Source organism: Tursiops truncatus, chromosome 20, assembly GCF_011762595.2.
Source record: "Tursiops truncatus isolate mTurTru1 chromosome 20, mTurTru1.mat.Y, whole genome shotgun sequence".
In the NCBI taxonomy this organism is placed as follows: domain Eukaryota; kingdom Metazoa; phylum Chordata; class Mammalia; order Artiodactyla; family Delphinidae; genus Tursiops; species Tursiops truncatus.
In genome coordinates, this window is record NC_047053.1 from 58,168,857 (window position 1) to 58,190,348 (window position 21,492).

At 39.4% G+C, this 21,492-nt stretch overlaps 1 protein-coding gene across 8 annotated transcripts in view; it reads right to left on the reverse strand.

The window, feature by feature from the left end:
- Nucleotides 1–21,492, reverse strand: part of HELZ (helicase with zinc finger) — a 156,792-nt gene that overhangs the window by 27,164 nt on the left and 108,136 nt on the right. For all 8 annotated transcript variants that reach the window (XM_019938638.3, XM_019938631.3, XM_033846480.2 and 5 more), the window contains 4 exons: nt 14,792–14,871; nt 10,310–10,862; nt 9,666–9,912; nt 8,360–8,876 (listed from right to left, as the gene is read on the reverse strand). In XM_019938638.3, coding sequence (XP_019794197.2) covers nt 8,360–8,876; nt 9,666–9,912; nt 10,310–10,862; nt 14,792–14,871 — 1,397 coding nt within the window. The remainder of the gene's footprint in view (nt 1–8,359; nt 8,877–9,665; nt 9,913–10,309; nt 10,863–14,791; nt 14,872–21,492) is intronic.

Sequence of the window (21,492 nt, forward strand, 5' to 3'; positions counted from 1 at the left end):
TCATCTCTAAGACGGCATAAGTAAATGCTGATTTATAGGAAGCTGATCAGAATGAGCGACTTACGAGAATTCCGTTTTTGTTAGAAGGCCACTACAACAGTACCACCAGCGCAGCACAAAAATGTGCAGCTCCAAATGCTTATTTGGAGACGTTTACAATACGACACTTTTAAAAGGAACTTTCCATTTATTACTAGTGAGGACTTTTAATCAAACTATTATTTCATGGCAAAGTACCTCTTAAATGGCAAAAGCTCTGCTCTGCACCAGTGTTCTGCACTGCTGGCTCTATGTTAAACAAAAGTTTTTTAACGTGATAAAACTATCTCCACTTAAGAAGAATGAGGATTTATCTCTCAAGATAAAATAACTGGAAAGTATAATGGGGGAAAAAAAAGGTCCTGTTCATAAACAAAAAGCAAGGAAAACTCAACCTAAGAATAAATTTAACCAGAAATGAAAACACTAGTAAGAATTTTACAGAGGAACACTCAGAAAACAAAGAAAGAAGGAAGAGAAGGAGGGAAGAAGGAAAAAAAATTTAAAATATTGAAGACTGTACAGTTCCTAAATGAGAGGTTTAAAATATTTGTAAAGACAAAATTTCCCCCAATTTAAGCTATCCATTTGATATAAGTGAAATTAAAACCTAAGAAAGGTTTTTGTTTCCGTTTCGGGGAGAGGAGTTCACATAGGTATTCTAAACTTCTAGTAGAAAAACCAGAGAATAACCTCTTCTCCCCGGCACTCCCCAAACCGAAACTGGAAGAAAAAAACAAAGTAATAAGGGAGACGTCACACTATCAAATTAGAATACCAGAAAGTCTCAAAAATTAAAACAGTGTAATTCTGGTACAGAAACATATGGACAGATGAGGAGAAAAATAGAAAGTCCAGAAACAGATTGCAGTATATACTGAAGAACTGCATCTTACTCAGAGATGAGATTGTAAAGTTATCATGCAAAATGAAAAACCTTATTCAGATGAAAATTACCCTTGAAAAAATCCCAAATCATGCCCAAATTACTAGAAACTGAATCCTTGGACGTTCAGAAGCCAAGAGATAACTTCTATTGCTGCTCCTTGCATTTCATCTCCCCCTCCCCCAACAGCAGTGAGCTGAAACACAAATGTGATACAGTGGTATTATAAAGAATTTAGTATTTGACAAGAAAACTACTATTCTATCTAGTGAGTATGCAATCATTTAATAAAGAGCATGAAAACAACTGGCTAAATATTTGGAGAAAATTAAATCATAACCTCAAGCTTACACTGAAATGTGAAATCAAATTGGAGCAATTATCAATCTATTTCCAATCAGGAATGGTCTGTAACCTGGTCCAGGTAAGGAAGGCACCTCTGCTCTTTGTTCTCCTTCTCTCATCACATCAGTAAAGAACCAGAGTGGGAGAGGGTGCAGGCGCTACAACCAAACCACAGAGCCCTAGCTTCATGCAAGCAGCTGAGGGCCCGGGCTTTTGAGGTAGGTACGGAAAATCCATGGATTGATGCCTGAAGCATCTAAATGAGAAGACTCTAAAAATTTTAAGTAGCAAGAAGTGCCACTGAATAGGATCAAGATCACATTTAGGGATCCTGACCTGGTAGAAAGAAAGGTTTGATGGGGCGATATAACTGAGCACAGCAATTAGGGAAAAAAATTGTTTCACGTCTCCAACAAGTAATACCCCTCCATGACAGCCACATGTTCTCACCTGTGAATGCTATGAAGAGCTATCTGCCGCTGTAGGTGAGCAAAATTGGCTATCCCAAAATGTCTCTCTGGCTTGAGGATTAATTTCGGCTGATCGTTTTTAAGGCCCAAAAGACTCAGGAAGAACCTCTGACCTTCCCGCTAACTGCCTAAAAGAATCCAGATAGAGGACCTGTTCCAGGAAGGGAGCTGTCGCCAGAGATCACTATAGTGCGAACTAAGTGTCTAGACAGGGAGGAACCCAGAAAAGCCTGTTTGTTAAAATTCCTCTCTGGGTCCCACTGGCTGCACTGGCAGCAAACCACACACTTGACTTTCCGTCTCCAAGCCAACTGCCTTCCTGCACTCTGAACTCCAACCACCACCCCACATCCTTCTGTCTTAGCTGAAGATGGTATTTAAGGTGAGGGCTTTGACCATTTTGGTGAGTTACTCAGTTTTCCTGGGTCTCTCCCATGTATAGATGATATTAAACTTTGTTTGATTTTCTCCTATTAAGCTGTCTCATGTCAATTTAATTCTCAGACCAGCCAGAAGAACCTAGAAGGGTAGAGGAAATTTCTTCCTCCCCGACATTACAGGAGCTATCCTGGTATAGTGAAATGAGGAATAATTTCTCTAACTTCCACATTTTCCATGCTGACCAGGTATATCATTTGTCAAAAGAAAATCAAAATTATTATAAAAAAAAGAGAAAACTAATGAAACACAACATGAAAAACCATATCTGTTCAAGTTAACTGTTAAGCTAACATCTAGATGTTTTCATCCAACATAAGCTTCATCTACCAAGGTTTCTAGCAATGAAAGAATTAACAGTAGGTAGGGAAATAACACATTTTTCTGTATTGTTAATGTTAAGGAAATTATTTTAAAAGGTTGGAAATAAACAGCAAACATATAAACCATTCATTCTGTGAGATGATTCATGCAAAATCGTTTTGTACAACATAACAGACAGAAGTTATCCTAATGTACTGAAAACGTCAAATCCTGTAAATGTGGTAAAAATAATATTTCCCTTGTCAAGGTATTTTCTTCAGTGTTGCAAGTCAGTCATCATTTGTGAATCTCATGCATCAAAACAAAGGTGACCAAATGTTTTTGCAAAAGTAATTGCACTCTAAGAACCCACTGACAATTGAAGGTACTTATTCATGTACTCACAGCTAAACAGTAATAACAAATGTTAAGAGCGCGAAGGTACAGAGAACTTAAATTCCAAAACTAAGAAACATTTAAATAGAGCAACGATTAAAAGTACACTATTCAGTATCCAACATTATTTAGCAAAGTACAAAACTTTATAAAACCTTATAAAAACTGTGGCATGTTATTTCCCCCAAACATTATGAACTCATTCTACTGGTTAGATCAAAATATCACAAGAGTTATCAGTAAAAATGGTGGAACGAGGAACTCCATAAAAGCAATGGAAAAACTGACAAAAACCGTCACAATCAACTTTCTTGGAATTTAGGAAACTAAAGCTTGCAGCAACCAGAGGAGCACTTAATCAAGAGAAACGAGAAAATTTCAGTAAGAAGAGCAAGATTTGCAGTATTTTCATTTCCCACAGGCCCATGCCCCTGCTTCTCCAGCTGAGTGGTAGCCTTGAAAATAAGACCCTGCGTTTCCAGCACTACTGTCAGAGCAGAAGGGGCCTCACTGTCAAAGAGCTGTAATTATTTGTTTTCACCTGTCTGGTACAAAACAACACTTGACTCTTATCTAACTCAGAACTCAACCAGTGCTGAAGGGGCCATACTGAAAATACTTACAAGGCCGATGTTTTAGTTGCTGCTGCCTGAAGCAATGGATAGCAGTTGGACCAAACAACAGACTAACAAAAAGCTTTGGAGGAAAGGCTGGGTTATAAGATACTTTAGGGAATAAAGACTTCGAATAGCTCCGACCTGTTCCTCCCTGGGAATCTAGAAGACCACACACATGCTGTGCACGTGCTCAGGAAAGGCCAGAAAAGTTCTCACCTCTGGCTGATCTGGAGGCTGGAGAAGCAGGAAGTTAAAGCTGAGGCAGAGGTGTAAACTGCCTGGCCGAGTACGGAAGGTGTGCGCAAACACACGTACACACAGGTGCCTCTGCACGTAAACTGCCTGGCCGAGTACGGAAGGTGTGCGCAAACACACGTACACACAGACGCCTCTGCACGTAAACTGCCTGGCCGAGTACGGAAGGTGTGCGCAAACACACGTACACACAGATGCCTCTGCAAAAACTGGGCAATGTTTTTGGAACGGGGTGGTTAAGGAAACCTCTGGGCAATGGCTAGTTGATCATTAAGCCCATGGAAGAAAAACTTCAGAGGCCACACACAACAAATACTGACTTTAAAAAATTAGTTCAAAATTTAAAAATTAACTTTAAATTTGAAAAATTAGTTCAGAAAAATCACTAAACAAACAAATGACAACAAAATCAAAAGGCAAAAGGATGAGAAAAGACATTCCATGCAAATGGTAACCAAAAGAGAGCTGGGTAACATTCCATGCAAATGGTAACCAAAAGAGAGCTATACAAATATCAGAAAAAAACATACTTGAAGACAAAAATTGTTATGAGAGAGAAAGGATATCATATAATGATAAAAGGTAGACAAGGAGATTTAACAATTATAAACATACATAAACCTAAGGACAGAACCCCAAAATACATGAAGCATAAACTGACAGAATTAAAAGGAGAACTACACAATTTAACAATAATATTTGGAGACTTCAACATCCTACTTTTGATAACGGATATAAAACCTAGACAGCAGACCCAAAGGAAAGAGAAAATTTGAACAATATAAACCAAATAGACCTAACATATCTATAGAACATGCCACCCAACAAGAGCAAGATATACATTCTTCCCCAGTGTACCGGAAACATTCTCCAGGATAGGCCATACAACAAGTCTCAATAAATTTTAAAAGATTAGAATTATACAAAGTAAGTTCTCCAACCACATGGAGTGAAATTAGAAATCAGTAACAGAAGGAAATTTGGAAAACTCACGCCAGAAATGCTTGTCTTCCTCTAATTTTGCCAACAATGTACCCTAAACATTATACTAGAAGTTCTGGCCAGGCAATTAGGCAAGAAAAAGAAATAAAAGACATCTAGATTGGAAGGAAAGAACAAAACTATATTTGCAGATGACATTATCTTCTACATAAAAAATCCTAAGGTATTCACACAAAAAAAATCTATTAGAGCTAATAAAGAGTTCTGCAAGTTTGCAGACATACAATCAATTGCACTTCTAAACACTAGCAGTGAACAATCCAAAAAATGAAACTAAGAAAACAATTCCATGTACCATAGCACAAAAAATAATATGATACTTTGGAATAAATTTAACAAAAGAAGTGTAAGACTTATAATTGGAAAACTACAAAATACTGTTGAAAGAAATTTTAAAAGACCTAAATAAGTGGAAAGGTACCATGTTCAGGAACCAGAAGACTTTATATTGTTAAGATGGCAATACTTCCCAAGTTCATCTACAAATTTAATGCAATCCCTTTTAAAATCCCAGCTAGATTTTTTTTGCAAAAACTGACAAACTAACCCTAAATTCCATATGGTAATTCAAGGGACCCAGAATAGCCAAAACAATCTTGAAACAGAAAAACCAAGTACCAAAGACTCATACTTCCAAATACAGAACTCACTACAAAGCTACAGTATACAAGCCAGCATGGTATTGCATGAGGACATATATAGATCAAGGAAGAGAATTTAGAGTCCAGAAATAAACCCATAGGTCTGTGGTCAGTTGATTTTTTTGACAAGGTTGCCAAGACCATAAAATGGAGAAAGAATGGTCTTTTCAATAAATAGTGCAAAGAAAACTGAACAACCACATGCAAAATAATGAATTAGACACATACCTCATAAAATGTACAAAAATTAACTCAAAATGGATCAAAGAATTAAATGTAAGAACTAAAACTAGGAAAGGTAGATGTAAATGTTTGTGATCTTGGATTAGACAACAGTTTCTTAGACATGACACCAGAAGCAGAACGACCAAAGAGAAAACAGATAAATTGGACCTTATCTAAATTAAAAACTTTTGTGCATCAAAGGATACTCTCAAGAGGGGGAAAAGACAGTCCACAAAATGAGAGAAAATATTGCAAATTATATGTGATAAGAATGAGCCAATCAATGATGAGCCAATCAATGAATACTGGAACAATTTGAACAAATTACCTCCAAAACCTTACAAATAAGATATAGAAGCTTCCCTATGAAACTTGACTTTTTAATCAGCATCTGTAGCAGAAAATTTGCAAAACATGAATAAATTATTTCTAAAGCCTTTAGAAATCACTAAGGAACTGACAAAATGAAGCTAATGTCAAAAAAATATTTTTCATATCTCAAAATTCAAAGTGTTTACCCTGCTTTAAGAAGACATCTGTGATTGATAATGACCACACGAGCTTTACACATTCTTACCTTTAATCACTGTAAGCTTAACAAGAACAGCTAGACAACATTTTTATAGTCCACACCGAATGTACCATTTTTGAAATTTTATAACCTAGAATTACTAAGATTTTTATATCAGTGAAGGTCCATAAAGATGCTCTTTAGCAATACCGAAGTATAATTCAGTTTACCCTGGATTGCTTAGTTTAGCAGAGTCAATTCTACGTTGAAGACTGCAAATTCTGATATTTGGGAATCAGTGTCATTGTGTATTAACTGCCCCAGTCTAAGAAAACACCAGGATGAACGACAGGAGAAAGCACAGCCCTTGCAGCTGACCACTGGCTGAGAAAACCAACATCTATGGAAAACCTTAATGAACAAATTTGTAATTAACAAATATAATGTAAGTAAAAAGATGAGCCACTAAAAACCATTTCCCCAGATCAGACAGGATGAAGCTTCTTGAATGAATAGCCTCCTCAAGTCAGTCAGATGTTAAGTGTTCTAAAACAGCAATAAAAGGCTTCAGGTTGTGACAGTGACCATTCTACAAAGCCTGAATTAGCGTAATAAAAGGGGAAAATTCAAATAAGCTCCAAGAACAGCCTCAGGGAAATCAATGAAATTAGAACACTCCCTCATCACACCATACACAAAAATATACTCAAAATGGTTTAAAGACCTAAATATAAGACATGGCACCAAACAACTCCTAGACGAGAACACAGCCAAACATTTTTGAGTATAAACCACAGCAGTATATTCTCAGACCAATCTCTCAAGGCGAAAGAAATGAAAGCAAAAATAAACAAGTGGGACCTAATCAAACTTAAAAGCTTTTGCACAGCAAAGGAAACCATCAACAAAACGAAAAGACAACCTAAGGAATGGAAAAAAATATTTGCAAACGACCTGACCGACAAGGGGTTAATTTCCAAAATACACAAATGACTCATACAACTCAGTATCAAGAAAACAAACAACCCAATCAAAAAATGGGCAGAAGACCTAAACAGACACTTCTCTAAAGAAGACATACGGATGGCCAAAAAGCACACGAGAAGATGCTCAACATTGCTAATTATTAGAGAAATGCAAATCAAACCCACAGTGAGGTATCACCTCACACTGGTCAGATTGGCCATCATCAAAAAGTCTACAAATAATAAATATGCTGGAGAGGGTGTGGAGATACAGTTACCCTCCCACACTGTTTGTGGGAATGTTTAAGTTGGTGCAGCCACTGTGGAAAACAGTGTGGAGGTTCTTTAAGAAACTAAAAATAGAGCTACCGTATGATTGAGCAATTTCACTCCTGGGCATATATCCAGAAAAGACAAATACTCTAATTTGAAAAGATACATGCACCCCCAGTGTTCATAGCAGCACTGTTTACAATAGCCAAGACACGGAAACAACAACCTGTCAATCAACAGATGAATGGATAAAGAAGATGCAGTATATATATATATATATACACACACACACATACATACATACACATACATACACGCACACACACACACACACACACACACACACATCTATACACACAATGAAATATTTCTCAGACATAAAAAAGAATGAAATATTGCCATTTGTAGCAACATGGATGGACCTAGAGAATATCATACTAGGTGAAGTAAGTCAGACAGAGAAAGGCAAATATCCCATGGTACCACTTACATGTGGAATCTACAAAATAATACAGATGAATCTATACACAAAACAGAAACAGACACATAGACATAGAAAATAAACTTATGGTTTACCAAAAGGGAAAGGGAGAGGGGGAAGGGATAAGTTGGGAGTATGGGATTAACCGATACAGAATACTATAAATAAAACAGATAAGCAACAAAGATTTGCTGTATAACAGGGAATAGTATTCAATATCTCATAATAACCTACAATGGAAAATAACCTGAAAAAATATATATATATAACTGAATCACTTTGCTGTACACCTGAAACTAACACAATACTGTAAACCAACTAGACTTCAATAAAAAAATAAACAACTCTTTAAAATGAAGCTGAAAAATAAACAAGTTGCAAGAAAATCTTATCTTTACAAGACTATTAAATATAGTTAAGATCTGTCCACCGTCACCATCAAACCAACAAATATTGATCTTTTTCACAATCAACGATCCTGAAAGGAGAAGCGCAGAAGAAAGACATTTTACCTCTTCTAAGCTGGGGAGCGAAGAGGACGACACCGTGCGAGCCGACAGCGGGTGGAAGGGCTCTTGGCTGACAGCAGGCTGATGGCTCTGCATGTGCACAAAAGGGGTCTGCGGTGGCCTGGGCGGCAGTGGAGGTAGGCCATAGGGAAAACCCGGCCCCATCAGGCGATTCTGCTGTAAGTTGGCAAAAGTCCATGCTCCATCAGGTGCCAGGCATTTCAAGGGAGGAGGGGCGAGGTGTTCAGACGGCAACGAGAAAGGCGAATTGAACAGCTGCGGCGGCAGGCGCTGTGGAAATGCTGGGTTGCTGGCTACTTCGAGGTCTCTGCTGCTGTCACTGAAGTTGGAAAAGTGGGTACTGTGGTCTGCACCGGACGGGGGCGAGGGGACTGCTGGTGGGCTCCTGGTCTGAACTTGTCTATACTGCAGAAGTCTTGATTGAGGCGGCGGCATCTCAGCTAGCTCCCGTGTCTCACTTTGATCACGATTAGACAGTTCTCTGACTAAGTCCTGAAACCTACATAAGGACGATGAAGTATGAGGAGGAGAAAACAAAAGCAAAGCTTCATCACATTAAGGAGAGCTTAATCAACTACATGTGTAATTTTTACAAACAACAGCATACTACTTAATCAGAACTAACGTTAACTCATCTCAAGAGCAGGAAGCATTAACACTCATAGGTGCTGAGCTGAAGACGCTAAATATGCCCAAGTATCTGATTTCTCTCTTTTCCCTTGGTGGTAAAAACAGCTGTCCTGGTCTTTACCATGCCTTTGGCAGCTAACGGCTGTAAAAGGTCACCATAATGGTGGCTCTTATTCAGAAGGGATTAGGAAACACTTCAATGCATTCACATGACACCATAAAAACAAGTTTAGAATGAGGACTGAACACTCGAACATCTATACTTAAAAGACGGTAGAATTTCGTGCTACTAGAAAAAAACATATTGATGATAAATTTGTAATTTTTAACTTTTAACCTCTAATTTAATCCTGTCCTCTTTGCATTATGACTGAGTATGAAAAAACCACGCACAGTGATGGTACGTTTCTTTCAGAAGGACTGCAAAGCAAGAGGCCACATTAACTTACGAGCCACAGCGGGTGGTCCATGCCTAGATTTTCAGAAGAGTTACTTCTCAAAAGATGCTCTATATTTTAGAGTCAATCGACAGAACTGTGGAGCAATGTACCTAGAAGGCCGGCATCCAATTTCTTTGGGACAATATTCCAGTCTGAGGCTAAAAGGACACCACTCAAGAAGGACAACAGTAGGGGCTCGTGTCAGTCTGCTGGGATACCTTGAGTCAGCTGTTTCTGCTTCATCTTCGGCACTGCTGGGGAGCTTCCAGTCTGCTCTCACTGGTGGCTGATGTAATCCAATGGGCGGCTGGGGAAGATGCTGGAGGTGAGGGTGAGGGTGAGGATGGTGATGGTGTGGGTAAGGAACACTGCCCTGGCTGAGATAGGCGTGATGCTCACTCCACTGCTGTAACCGCACCTGCTGCTGCCGTAATGCTTCCAGAGCCACACTCCCATGCACACGATCTGTAGAAACATTGGTGCGAAGTTTATGTTTTCAGCATTTAGGGTTTCAAGTTAATTCTTTCAAGAGTTTTTACAACCAGATATTCTCCAGAAAGAAACGGCTACAATTTGAGTTTTGGAGAAAGCATATGTTTTCTTAACTTGCCAGTAACTCAAGTTATGGTGATGATGATGATTCTTCCTTACCTACATTACGACATAACCTGACATCAGCTGGATGCTTAGTATTATATAGCATTTGGAACTAGATTCTGATTACCACACTAACTGATTGATTCTTTTGCTGGCGTTATTTGAAGAAATGAACCAATCCTGACTCAAGAAATATTGTACAGCAATGTCATCTGAGTAAATCATCTCTGAGTTTGTCACATCCAGCAGCGATCAGAGGACTCACCGAAAGCCTCTCCTACAGGCAGTCCTGGGGGGTTCTCGTCAGTGAAGTTATTCAGATGTGAAGGAAGAATGGGGCCGGGCTGCGCAATGGCTCGCAGAGGACTGTGGCCCCCCTGCAGCATGGGAGGGGGCTGCTGCTCAGGAAGTGCAGCCTCTGCAGGAGGGGACTGTGGTCGATGAGAAACCGGAGTATTAAAAAAAGCACTGTTGGGGCCTGCCTGACAGGCAGCAGAGAGCTGAGGCGGCGGCTGGCCCAGCGGATTCTGCTGCGGGACTCCCTGATTCGGGGGGGGCGGCATTTGATTTGGTTGTTCAGGCAAATTATTCTGCTGCTGATGTGACAAGGCGTGCTGCTGTGGAATTGCAAACGGCGGTCTTGGCAGCTGGGGAAGTGGATGAAAATGGCGACTGGGGACTGCATACTGCGCATGGGGAGCAGGAACAGGGAGATTTATGTGTCTTGGGTTGAGATTGTCTTTGCGATGAAATTTGGGATAAACAACACCAGGACGTGATTCAGGACTTCTGTTCTGTGGATTTGATTCCAAATCCATCTAAAAAAAAGAAGAAGGATTTTTTAGCTGAGGAAGATCTAAGTCCTGTGGTTCACCACCTTTTCCCACCCCTAGCACATCTAAAAGATATGATCCATTCTTATCTGTAATAGCAGGAGCGCTGGGGGCCCAATAAATCACTTTCTGACAATCAAACGAGGGAATATTCTTTAAATTAGGAACGATGAAACAGAAAAAAACCCACATATTAAATGTGAGTCACAAGGAAAGATACTACTATTTTATTAGCATATCCACTTCAATGCCTATAAAAACATTATTTTCACACTTTCTTCCTTGGAAAGATAACCATTTACTTCCTTCTGATATAAATCATTAAAATGTGTTCTTTCCTTCTGATTTTATTGTTTTTATACATCTCTTCCTCAAACGTATCTATATTAATATAAAAAAAGTCTCAGTCTAAATAACTTTGAAGTGAACAACAAAAAAAGTACTATATCACCTCTGCATTAAAAGCTTGGCTGTCAATTTTTGCCATTATTCCTTCAACAAACACTTACTGAGGGCCTACCAAGGACACTGTGCCTGGGGCTGGAGATAAAAAAACAGACTCAGTCTGTACCCCCAGGAGTGCAGAGTGGGGGTTGGCAAACTACGACCCCCAGGCCACTTCCAGTCCACCGGATTTCTGTGCATAAAGTGTTACTGGAACACAGCCACAGTTGTGCAAGTTGACACACTGTCTACGGCTGCTTCCTCACTACAATGGCAGAGGTGAGCGGCTGCAACAGAAACCACACGGCCCACAAGGCCTGAAAATTTAGTATCGGGCCTTTCACAGAACAAGTCTGCTAAGCTCTAAGCTCTGGCTTAGAGTCCAGTAGAGGATACCAACGTGTAAACATAACATTAGAGGTGTTGTAAGAGGACGTGAGGTGACATCCTGGAGCCTGAGAAAATTAAAGGTGACTTCATGGAGATAATGATAATCTTGCATAAAAAGCTGGAGTTTTTTAATCTAGTATGAGGGAAGCACATACTAGATAAAGGTAACAGCTTATACACCGAAGCAGATTTGAGACGAGAAGTTCTGTGCACACAGAGCTACAACGGGACTTACATGCGAATCTTCCCCTTCTTGAAATCAGATGAAACTGCAGAAGCCCAATTACACGAGACCCTGAATGAGTCAATACTGAGAATAAACATGTTCTTAATCCTGTAAACTGTGGCAAGCTACCAAAGGTTTTTAAGCTAGGGAGTGCTGTCATCCTTCTGAAACACAAGTCTGATCTTAAGTGACATGAAACTGACCACTCTCAAGAAGACAGAACAAGCAGTTTGTTCCTGCATTGAAGCTGGGGTAACCCAGCAACCAAGCTATTGCCACAGATGGCTGTGATGTGCCAGTCATGCCCCAAGAGCATCCTCATGTCTAGCTCAAATGGACCAAGGTTAAATCTGGCCAATAAGACCCTGAAGACTACTGGGTATGTATAAATTATCTCAGAAATGAAATGAGACGGATGGTAACTCTGCAGCTCCCAGGCAGCTGCAATGCCTGCTCTTCAACTGTCTCAGAACCTGATTAAGGCTCTTTATCAACAAACATTTTCCCCTATAAATCTTCATCTTTGTAATGACTGAAGCGACATTTCAGCTGAGACACACCTTTCTCCAGAAGATACTGTTGACAGGCACACGCTGATTGCATGAGGGTGACCATGATTAGATGTCAAGGTTGTGTCTGTGGATAAGCTGATGTTTCAATTGCCTTCTTCACTTCTGACTTTGAGCTGGACAAGAAGCTGGGCCAGTGTCGCAGAAATTTAGATCAAGACTGTGCTCCTCTACGATACTACAACAGGCTAAGCAGGGGAGATGACTGTAAAGTCTGAAGGAGTCTGACTCTAATATTATCAGAATTAGATTCTCCTCTATTGCTTTCCTCTTAATCCTGAGTCAAGGAGAGCTAGGACATTTTCCCCCTAGGCCCCAGGACGAAGCATCTGGGTGGAAAAGAAAATGAAACATGTCTATCAGGTTGCCTAGTCCCCTAACAGGGAAAGACCACAACAGAAAATTTTAAAGAAGGACGTGAGAGACGTTTGGCTGTCTTGGCTTCAGCTGCTCTGACAGCACCTAAGACTCTCCCGCTTGGGTCTGTCCTAACCCTAACCCTGGCCCTCTGACTACCGGTGCTGCTGCTGTACCGCCCCCCACGCCCTCTGCTTTCTCTCTGCACCCGTTCCCAAACACACAGGACGCCTACTCTCACTGCTGCTTCCCTCTTACTCTATCAGCAAGCTCCCCTGGCTGCCTAATTGGCACTGCAGCTCCTCCAGTGGGTACTGAGCCCTTCCAGTTGTATAAACTGTGGGTCAGGGCTGCTTCTGAGGCATAAGTACCTGAATACAGAGAACAGTTGCTTAAAGCCAGCCTGAGGCTTTACAGATTCGGAAGTCACCCTCAGGGAGCAAGTAATGGAAATTGTGGAATTGGACTAGTTTATGGTAAGAAAGCACAGAATGCAGAGAGAGCTATACGGGACCATGACAGAACCCTGGGAAACCCCAACTTAAGGCCTAGGGACAGATGGGAAGGGGTGGACAGGAAATTATAGAAGAGACAGAAGATCATGTAGAAAGAGTTGTGATAAGTAGAAATGTGTGTCAAAGAAACCAAAAGAAACAAGATGGTCAAGAAGAAAGAGGTAGAAAATAGTGCCAAATACCAAAGAAAAGTCAAGTAAGGCTACAACTGCAGCATGTTCGTAAGATGTGGTCACTTTGAGTTCTGTTTTGTTTTGTTTTGTTTCCTTTGGCTGCACCACTTGCAGGATCTTAGTTCCCTAACCAGGGATCGAACCCAGGCCCACGGCAGGGAAAGTGCGGAGTCCTAACCACTGGACCGCCGGGGAAGTCCCTGGTCACTTTGAGCTCAACAGTTTCAGTGAAATGTTAAGGCCTAATGCTAGTCTGTGTTGGTTAAGGGACAAATAAGAGATGAGGGGAAAAAGGAGAAATTAGGCAGTAGCTATATAAAGGAAATAAAGGCCAAATAAAGTGTCTTTTATAAAAAGTCTATCAATCAATTTACTTACAGGCTGAGGAGGAAGAACGAGTAGCTGGAAAGAATCTGAAGATAAATGAAGAGAAGGGACAAGTTCTGTGAGGTGACCAGAAGAGGAGAGATAAGTCTTAATGGAAACTCTTCCTCTGAGATCGGTGATATAGAAGGATGTTCAAGGACACAGGAAAAGTGTGAGGACTAAAGTTCTGAGTTAAGAGCGTGAAATCCTGATGAATTTCACTCTAAGGCAAGGTCATCCCCTGATCGTAAGAATAACAGGTAGAAGGTAAGCAGGCATCAGAAGAGCTGCTGAGAAAACTGGGCAAAGGGAGCCAGGCACGTACAAAAGAAATGGGGAGGCACCCCACAGGTTCCCTGAGATCAGAAAGCATGAGTTTCCAGTGGCACTAGTTCAACCAATGATTTGATTTTCCCTCACTGGTTCACGAGCACAGAAGCAGAAAAAGCAGATGAACAAACAGGTTAAGAGTTAAGGATGCACACAGCAGGTGTGACGAGAGGACAAGGTGAGGGACTTGAGGAAGTTAAGTCTTCCTTTCACACTATAACAGCTCTTCCCAATCTGAGATAATTGTTAGTAACACATCTATAGCTGTGTCTTCATTTATTACTTTATCATTGGAAGTCTCTGAATTCAAGTCTATTGCTAAATAACACAATTTGAAAAAAGTATTCTGATAAATAAAATAGTGTAGACAAAGAAAAGGTGGAGGGAGAGAGTGCAACATGACCCACCAGATCCTCATGAAACAACACACATAAAAGATATACATAAAAAGGTAGATAATTTTCTTTAAAATACCAGGATTCCAAGATGATCGATCAAACTAACTCCATCAGAACAATGCATTCCCTAAAGGTAAGCCACATACCTGCTTTGATTCTGTAGGCTTTTTCTCTGGTGTCCGAATCTTATTAATTTCAGGTCCAGGATTATTTGTATCACTTTTACCTAAGAAAATATTTCAAAATTCTTATAAATTGTCTTCAGTAGATGTTACAAAATGCCAATGACTATCCAATATTAGACAAAGAAGCAGAATATTTTAAACATTTTCCAACAATTATTAATTATTACTGCTTGGGTTTTGTTCTTACATCTTCAGAGCTGCAATTTCTCTGCAAGAAAGAAAATTTATAAATGAAGCAAATCTCTCTGACAAGGCAAAAACTTAATAAGGGAATAAGCTTAAAATATCAACTAACTCCAAAGATAACTGCCCATTCTCCAGGAATTTACAGCCTCATTTTCTTAAACTAGACGTAGAAAAGGCCTATTTATAAAGGTTTACTACTTTGGCCATTTACGAATGCAAAAATCCAAATAATGCGTCAATGTAATTTAGTAAAGGAATCTAAACTAAATAAAGATATTCTGAAAAGAATGCAGTTATACTTTTAAAAGTAATAGGTATCAAACTAAATATAAGTGGATGACAAACATTAAAGGAAGCAATATTAAGGTTAAAAAAATCACAATTATAATAGACAATGCTAGTTCCCGCATGTGAAAGGCTTTTAATCTATAAGAACTAACGACTGGATATTTTAAATCCCTTGAAAGAATCCTTAATTTGGGTTCTTCCTTGAAAACATTCTTTTAAGAATGCCACTGGAACCTTGTGCCAGAATAGCCTTACTACTCAACTTTAAGAAATGAAAACTACAATGTCTGAGATGAAAAATACACTGGATGCAATTAGCAGATGTTTAGACACTGCAGAAGAAAAACTTGGTGAACTTGAAGGCATAGCAATAGAAACAATGCAAGGTGAAACACAAAAAGAAAAAAGAATTTTTTAAAAGATGAAAAGAGCATCTGTGAACTGTGGGGTAACTTTAAGAAGCATAATAAATGGGTAGTTGGAATTCCTGAAGAGAAAAAGAGGTGAGGCAGAAACAACTTCTGAATAAAGGTCAAAAATTACCAAATTGATGAAAACTGTAAACCCACAGATACAAGAAGCTCAACAAACCGCAAACACAAGAATCATGAAGAAAACTACACCAAGGAATATCATTTCATCATAAACAAATTACTAAAACCAGTATAAAAATAAGTTCTTCAAAGCAGTCAGAGAAAAAAAAGACATGTTATATGCAGAAAAGCAAAGATAAGGATGACATCAGATTTCTCACTAAAAATAATGTAAGCAAGAAAACAGTAGAGTAACATCATTAAAATACTGAAAGATAAAAACTATCAACCAAGACTCTATACGCTGTAAATAAAAACATTTTCAGACATACAAATGCTGAAAGAATTCACTGCCAGCAGACCTGAACTACAAGGAATGTTAAAAGAAGTCCTTCAGGCAGAAGAAAAATTACTGAAATAGAAACATGAATATACAGAAAGAAATCAAGATTACCAGAAGTACTAACTACATGGATAGATATAAAAGACTATTTTTCTTATTATTTAAAACTCTTCAAAAAGATACTTGCCTCTTTAAATGAAAATAACAATGGTTGAGGCTTATAACATAGGAAAAGTAAAATAAATGCATGATAACAACAGATAAAGACCAGAAGAGGAAAACCTGAAATACTCTGAGGTTCCTTTTCTGTACCTGAGTGGTAAAACATAAACGGGAAAGTAAACAGTGTTAAGTTAAAGAACTCTCAGAACGGGAGAAACTATTTACAAAGGAAGCAACCAACAAAGGATTAATCTCCAAAATATACAAGCATCTCAGTATCAAAAAAAGAAACAACTCAATCCAAAAATGGGCAGAAGACCTAAACAGACATTTCTCCAAAAAAGACACACAGATTGCTAACAAACACATGAAAGGACGCTCAACATCACTAATCATTAGAGAAATGCAAATCAAAACTACAATGAGGTATCACCTCACACTGGTCAGAATGGCCATCAGCAAAAAATCTACAACAATAAATGCTGGAGAGGGTGTGGAGAAACATACACTGTTGATGGGAATGTAAATTGATACAGCCACTATGGAGAACAGTATGGAGGTTCCTTAAAGAACTAAAATAGAATTACCATAGGACCCAGCAATCCACTACTGGGCATATACCCTGAGAAAACCATAATTCAAAAAGAGTCATGTACCACAGTGTTCATTGCAGCACTAATTACAATAGCCAGGACATGGAAGCAACCTAAGTGTCCAACGACAGATGAATGGATAAAGAAGATGTGGCACATATATACAATGGAGTATTACTCAGTCATAGAAGGAAACGAAACTGAGTCATTTGTACTGAGGTGGATGGACCTAGAGTGTGTCATACAGAGTGAAGTAAGTCAGAAAGAGAAAAACAAATACCGTATGCTAACACAAATACATGGAATCTAAAAAAAAAAAAGAAAAAAAAAGGTTCTGATGAACCTAGGGGTAGGACAGGAATAAAGATGCAGGCATAGAGAATGGACTTGAGGACACGGGGAGGGGGAAGGGTAAGCTGGGATGAAGTGAGAGAGTGGCATGGACATATATACACTACCAAATGTAAAACAGATAGCTAGTGGGAAGCAGCCGCATAGCACAGGGAGATCAGCTCGGTGCTTTGTGACCACCTAGAGGGGTGGGATAGGGAGGGTGGGAGGGAGACGCAAGATGGAGGGGATACGGGGATATATGTATATGTATAGCTGATTCACTTTGTCATACAGCAGAAACTAACACACCATTGTAAAGCAATTATACTCCGATAAAGATGTTTAAAAAAAAAAAGATACCCCACATCCAAAGACAAAGGAGACGCCGCAATGAGACAGTTGGAGGGGTGCAATCACAATAAAATCAAATCCCATGACCACTGGGTGGGTGACTCACAAACTGGAGAACATTTACACCACAGAAGTCCATCCACTGGAGTGAAGGTTCTGAGCCCCACGTCAGGCTTCCCAAACTGGGGGTCCGGCAATGGGAGGAGGAATTCCTAGAGAATCAGGCTTTGAAGCCTAGTGGGATTTGACTGCAAGACTTCGACAGGACTAGGGGAAAGAGAGACTCCACACTTGGAGGGCACACACAAAGCAGTATGTGCATCGGGACCCAGGGGAAGGAGCAGTGACCCCATAGGAGACTGAACCAGACCTACCTGTTAGTGTTGGAGGGTCTCCTGCAGAGGCAGGGGGTGGCTATGGCTCACCGTGGGGACAAGGACACTGGCAGCAGAAGTTCTGGGAAGTACTCCTTGGCATGAGCCCTCCCAGAGTCCACCATTAGCCCTACCAAAGAGCCAGTAGGCTCCAGTGCTGGGTCGCCTCAGGCTAAACAAGCAACAGGGAGGGAACCCAACCCCATCCATCAGCAGACAAGTGGATTAAAGTTTTACTGAGCTCTGCCCAACAAAGCAACACCCAGCTCTACCCACCACCAGTCTCTCCCATCAGGAAGCTTGCACAAGCCTCTTAGATAGCCTCATCCACCAGAGGGCAGACAGCAGAAGCAAGAAGAACTACAACTCTGTAACCTGTGGAGGGAAAATCATATTCGCAGAAAGACAGACAAAATGAAAAGGCAGAGGACTATGTACCAGATGAAGAAACAAGATAAAACCCCAGAAAAACAACTAAATGAAGTGGAGATAGGCAACCTTCCAGAAAAAGAATTCAGAATAATGATAGTGAAGATGATCCAGGACCTCGGAAAAAGAATGGAGGCAAAGATCAAGAAGATGTAAGAAATGTTTAACAAAGACCTGGAAGAATTAAAGAACAAACAAACAGAGATGAACAATACAATAACTGAAATGAAAACTACAAGGAATCAATAGCAGAATAACTGAGGCAGAAGAACGGATAAGTGACCTGGAAGACAGAATTGTGGAATTCACTGCCATGCAAGAGAATAAAGAAAAAAAGAATGAAAAGAAATGAAGACAGCCAGAGACCTCTGGGACAACATTAAACACAACAACATTCCCATTATAGGGGTCCCAGAAGGAGAAGAGAGAGAGAAAGGACCCGAAAAAATATCTGAAGAGATTACAGTTGAAAACTTCCCTAACATGGTAAAGGAAACAGCCACCCAAGTCCAGGAAGCGCAAAGAGTCCCAGCCAGGATAAACCCAAGGAGAAACACAACGAGATACATAGTAATAAAATTGACAAAAATTAAAGACAAAGAAAAATTATTGAAAGCAACAAGGGAAAAACGACAAATAACATACAAGGGAACTCCCATGAGGTTAACACCTGATTTCTCAGCAGAAACTCTACAACCCAGAAAGGAGTGGCATGATGTATTTAAAGTGATCAAAGGGAAGAACCTACAACCAAGGTTACTCTACAGGGCAAGGATCTCATTCAGATTTGATGGAGAAATCAAAAGCTTTATAGACAAGCAAAAGCTAAGAGAATTCAGCACCAACAAACCAGCTCTACAACAAACGCTAAAGGAACTTCTCTAAGTGGGAAACACAAGAGAAGAAAAGGACCTACAAAAACAAACCCATAACAATTAAGAAAATGGTGATAGGAACATATATATTGATAATTACCTTAAACGTGAATGGATTAAATGCTCCAACCAAAAGACACAGGCTCACTGAATAGATACAGGAACAAGACCCATATATATGCTGTCTACAAGAGACCCACTTCAGACCTAGGGACACATACAGACTGAAAGGGAGGGGATGGAAAAGAATATTCCATGCAAATGGAAATCAAAAGAAAGCTGGAGTAGCAATATTCATACCAGATAAAATAGACTTTAAATAAAGAATGTTACAAGAGACGAGGAAGGACACTACATAATGATCAAGGGATCAATCCAAGAAGAAGATATAACAATTATATATGCACCCAACATGGGAGCACCTCAATACATAAGGCAACTGCTAACAGGTATAAAAGAGGAAATCGACAGTAAAACAGTAATAGTGAGGGACGTTAACACTTCACTTGCACCAATGGACAGATCATCCAGACAGAAAATTAATAAGGAAACACAAGCTTTAAATGACACAATAGACCAGACAAATTTAATTGATATTTATAGGACATTCCATCCAAAACCAGCAGATTACACTTTCTTCTCACGTGCATATAGAACATTCTCCAGGATAGATCACATCTTGGGTCACAAATCAAGCCTCAGTAAATTTAAGCAAACTGAAATCATATCAAGCATCTTTTCCAACCACAACACCATGAGATTAGAAATCAATTACAGGGAAAAAAAATGAAAAAAACACAAACACATGGAGGCTAAACAATACGTTACTAAATAACTAAGAGAGCACTGAAGAAATCAAAGAGGAAATTAAAAAAATACCTAAAGACAAATGACAATGAAAACACAATGATCCAAAACCTATGGGATGCAGCAAAAGTAGTTCTAAGAGGGAAGTTTATAGCAATACAAGCCTACCTCAAGAAACAAGAAAAATCTCAAATAAACAATCTAACCTTACACCTAAAGGAACTAGAAAAAGAAGAACAAACAAAACCCAAAGTTAGTAGAAGGAAAGAAATCATAAAGATCAGAGCAGAAATAAATGAAATAGAAACAAAGAAAACTATAGCACAGATCAATAAAACTAAAAATTAGTTCTCTGAGAAGATAAACGAAACTGATAAACCTTTAGCCAGACTCAACAAGAAAACGAGGGAGAGGACACAAATCAGTAAAATTAGAAATGAAAAAGGAGAAGTTACAATGGACACCGGAGAAATATAAAGCATCACAAGAGACTACTACAAGCAACTCTATGCCAGAAGAAACGGACAAATTCTTAGCAAGGTATAACCTTCCAAGACTGAACCAGGAAGAAATGGAAAATATGAACAGACCAATCACAAGCAAGTAATGAAATTGAAACTGTGATTAAAAATCTTCCAACAAACAAAAGTCCAGGACCAGACGGCTTCACAGGTGAATTCTATCAAACATTTAGAGAAGAGCTAACACCCATCCTTCTCAAACTCTTCCAAAAAACTGCAGAGGAAGGAACACTCCCAAACTCATTCTACGAGGCCGCCATCATCCTGATACCAAAACCAGACAGAGATACTACAGGAGAAGGAAATTACAGACCAATATCACTGATGAATACAGATGCAAAAATCCTCAACAAAATATTAGCAAACAGAATCCAACAACACATTAAAAGGATCATACACCATGATCAAGTGGGATTTATCCCAAGGATGCAAGGATTCTTCAGTACACACAAATCAACCAATGTGATACACCATATTAACAAACTGAATAAAAAACATATGATCATCTCAATAGATGCAGAAAAAGCTTTTGACAAAATTCAACACATATTTATGATAAAAACTCTCCAGAAAGTGGGCAGAGAGGAAACCTACCTCAACATAATAAAGGCCATATACGACAAACCCACAGCAAACATCATTCTCAATGGTGAAAAACTGAAAGCATTTCCTCTAAGATAATGAACGTGACAAGGATGTCCATCCTCGCCAGTATTATTCAACATCGTTTCGGAAGTGCTAGCCACGGCAATCAGAGAAGAAAAAGAAATAAAAGGAATACAAATTGCAAAAGAAGAAGTAAAACTGTCACTGTTTGCAGATGACGTGATACTATACAGAGAATCCTAAAGATGCCACCAGAAAACT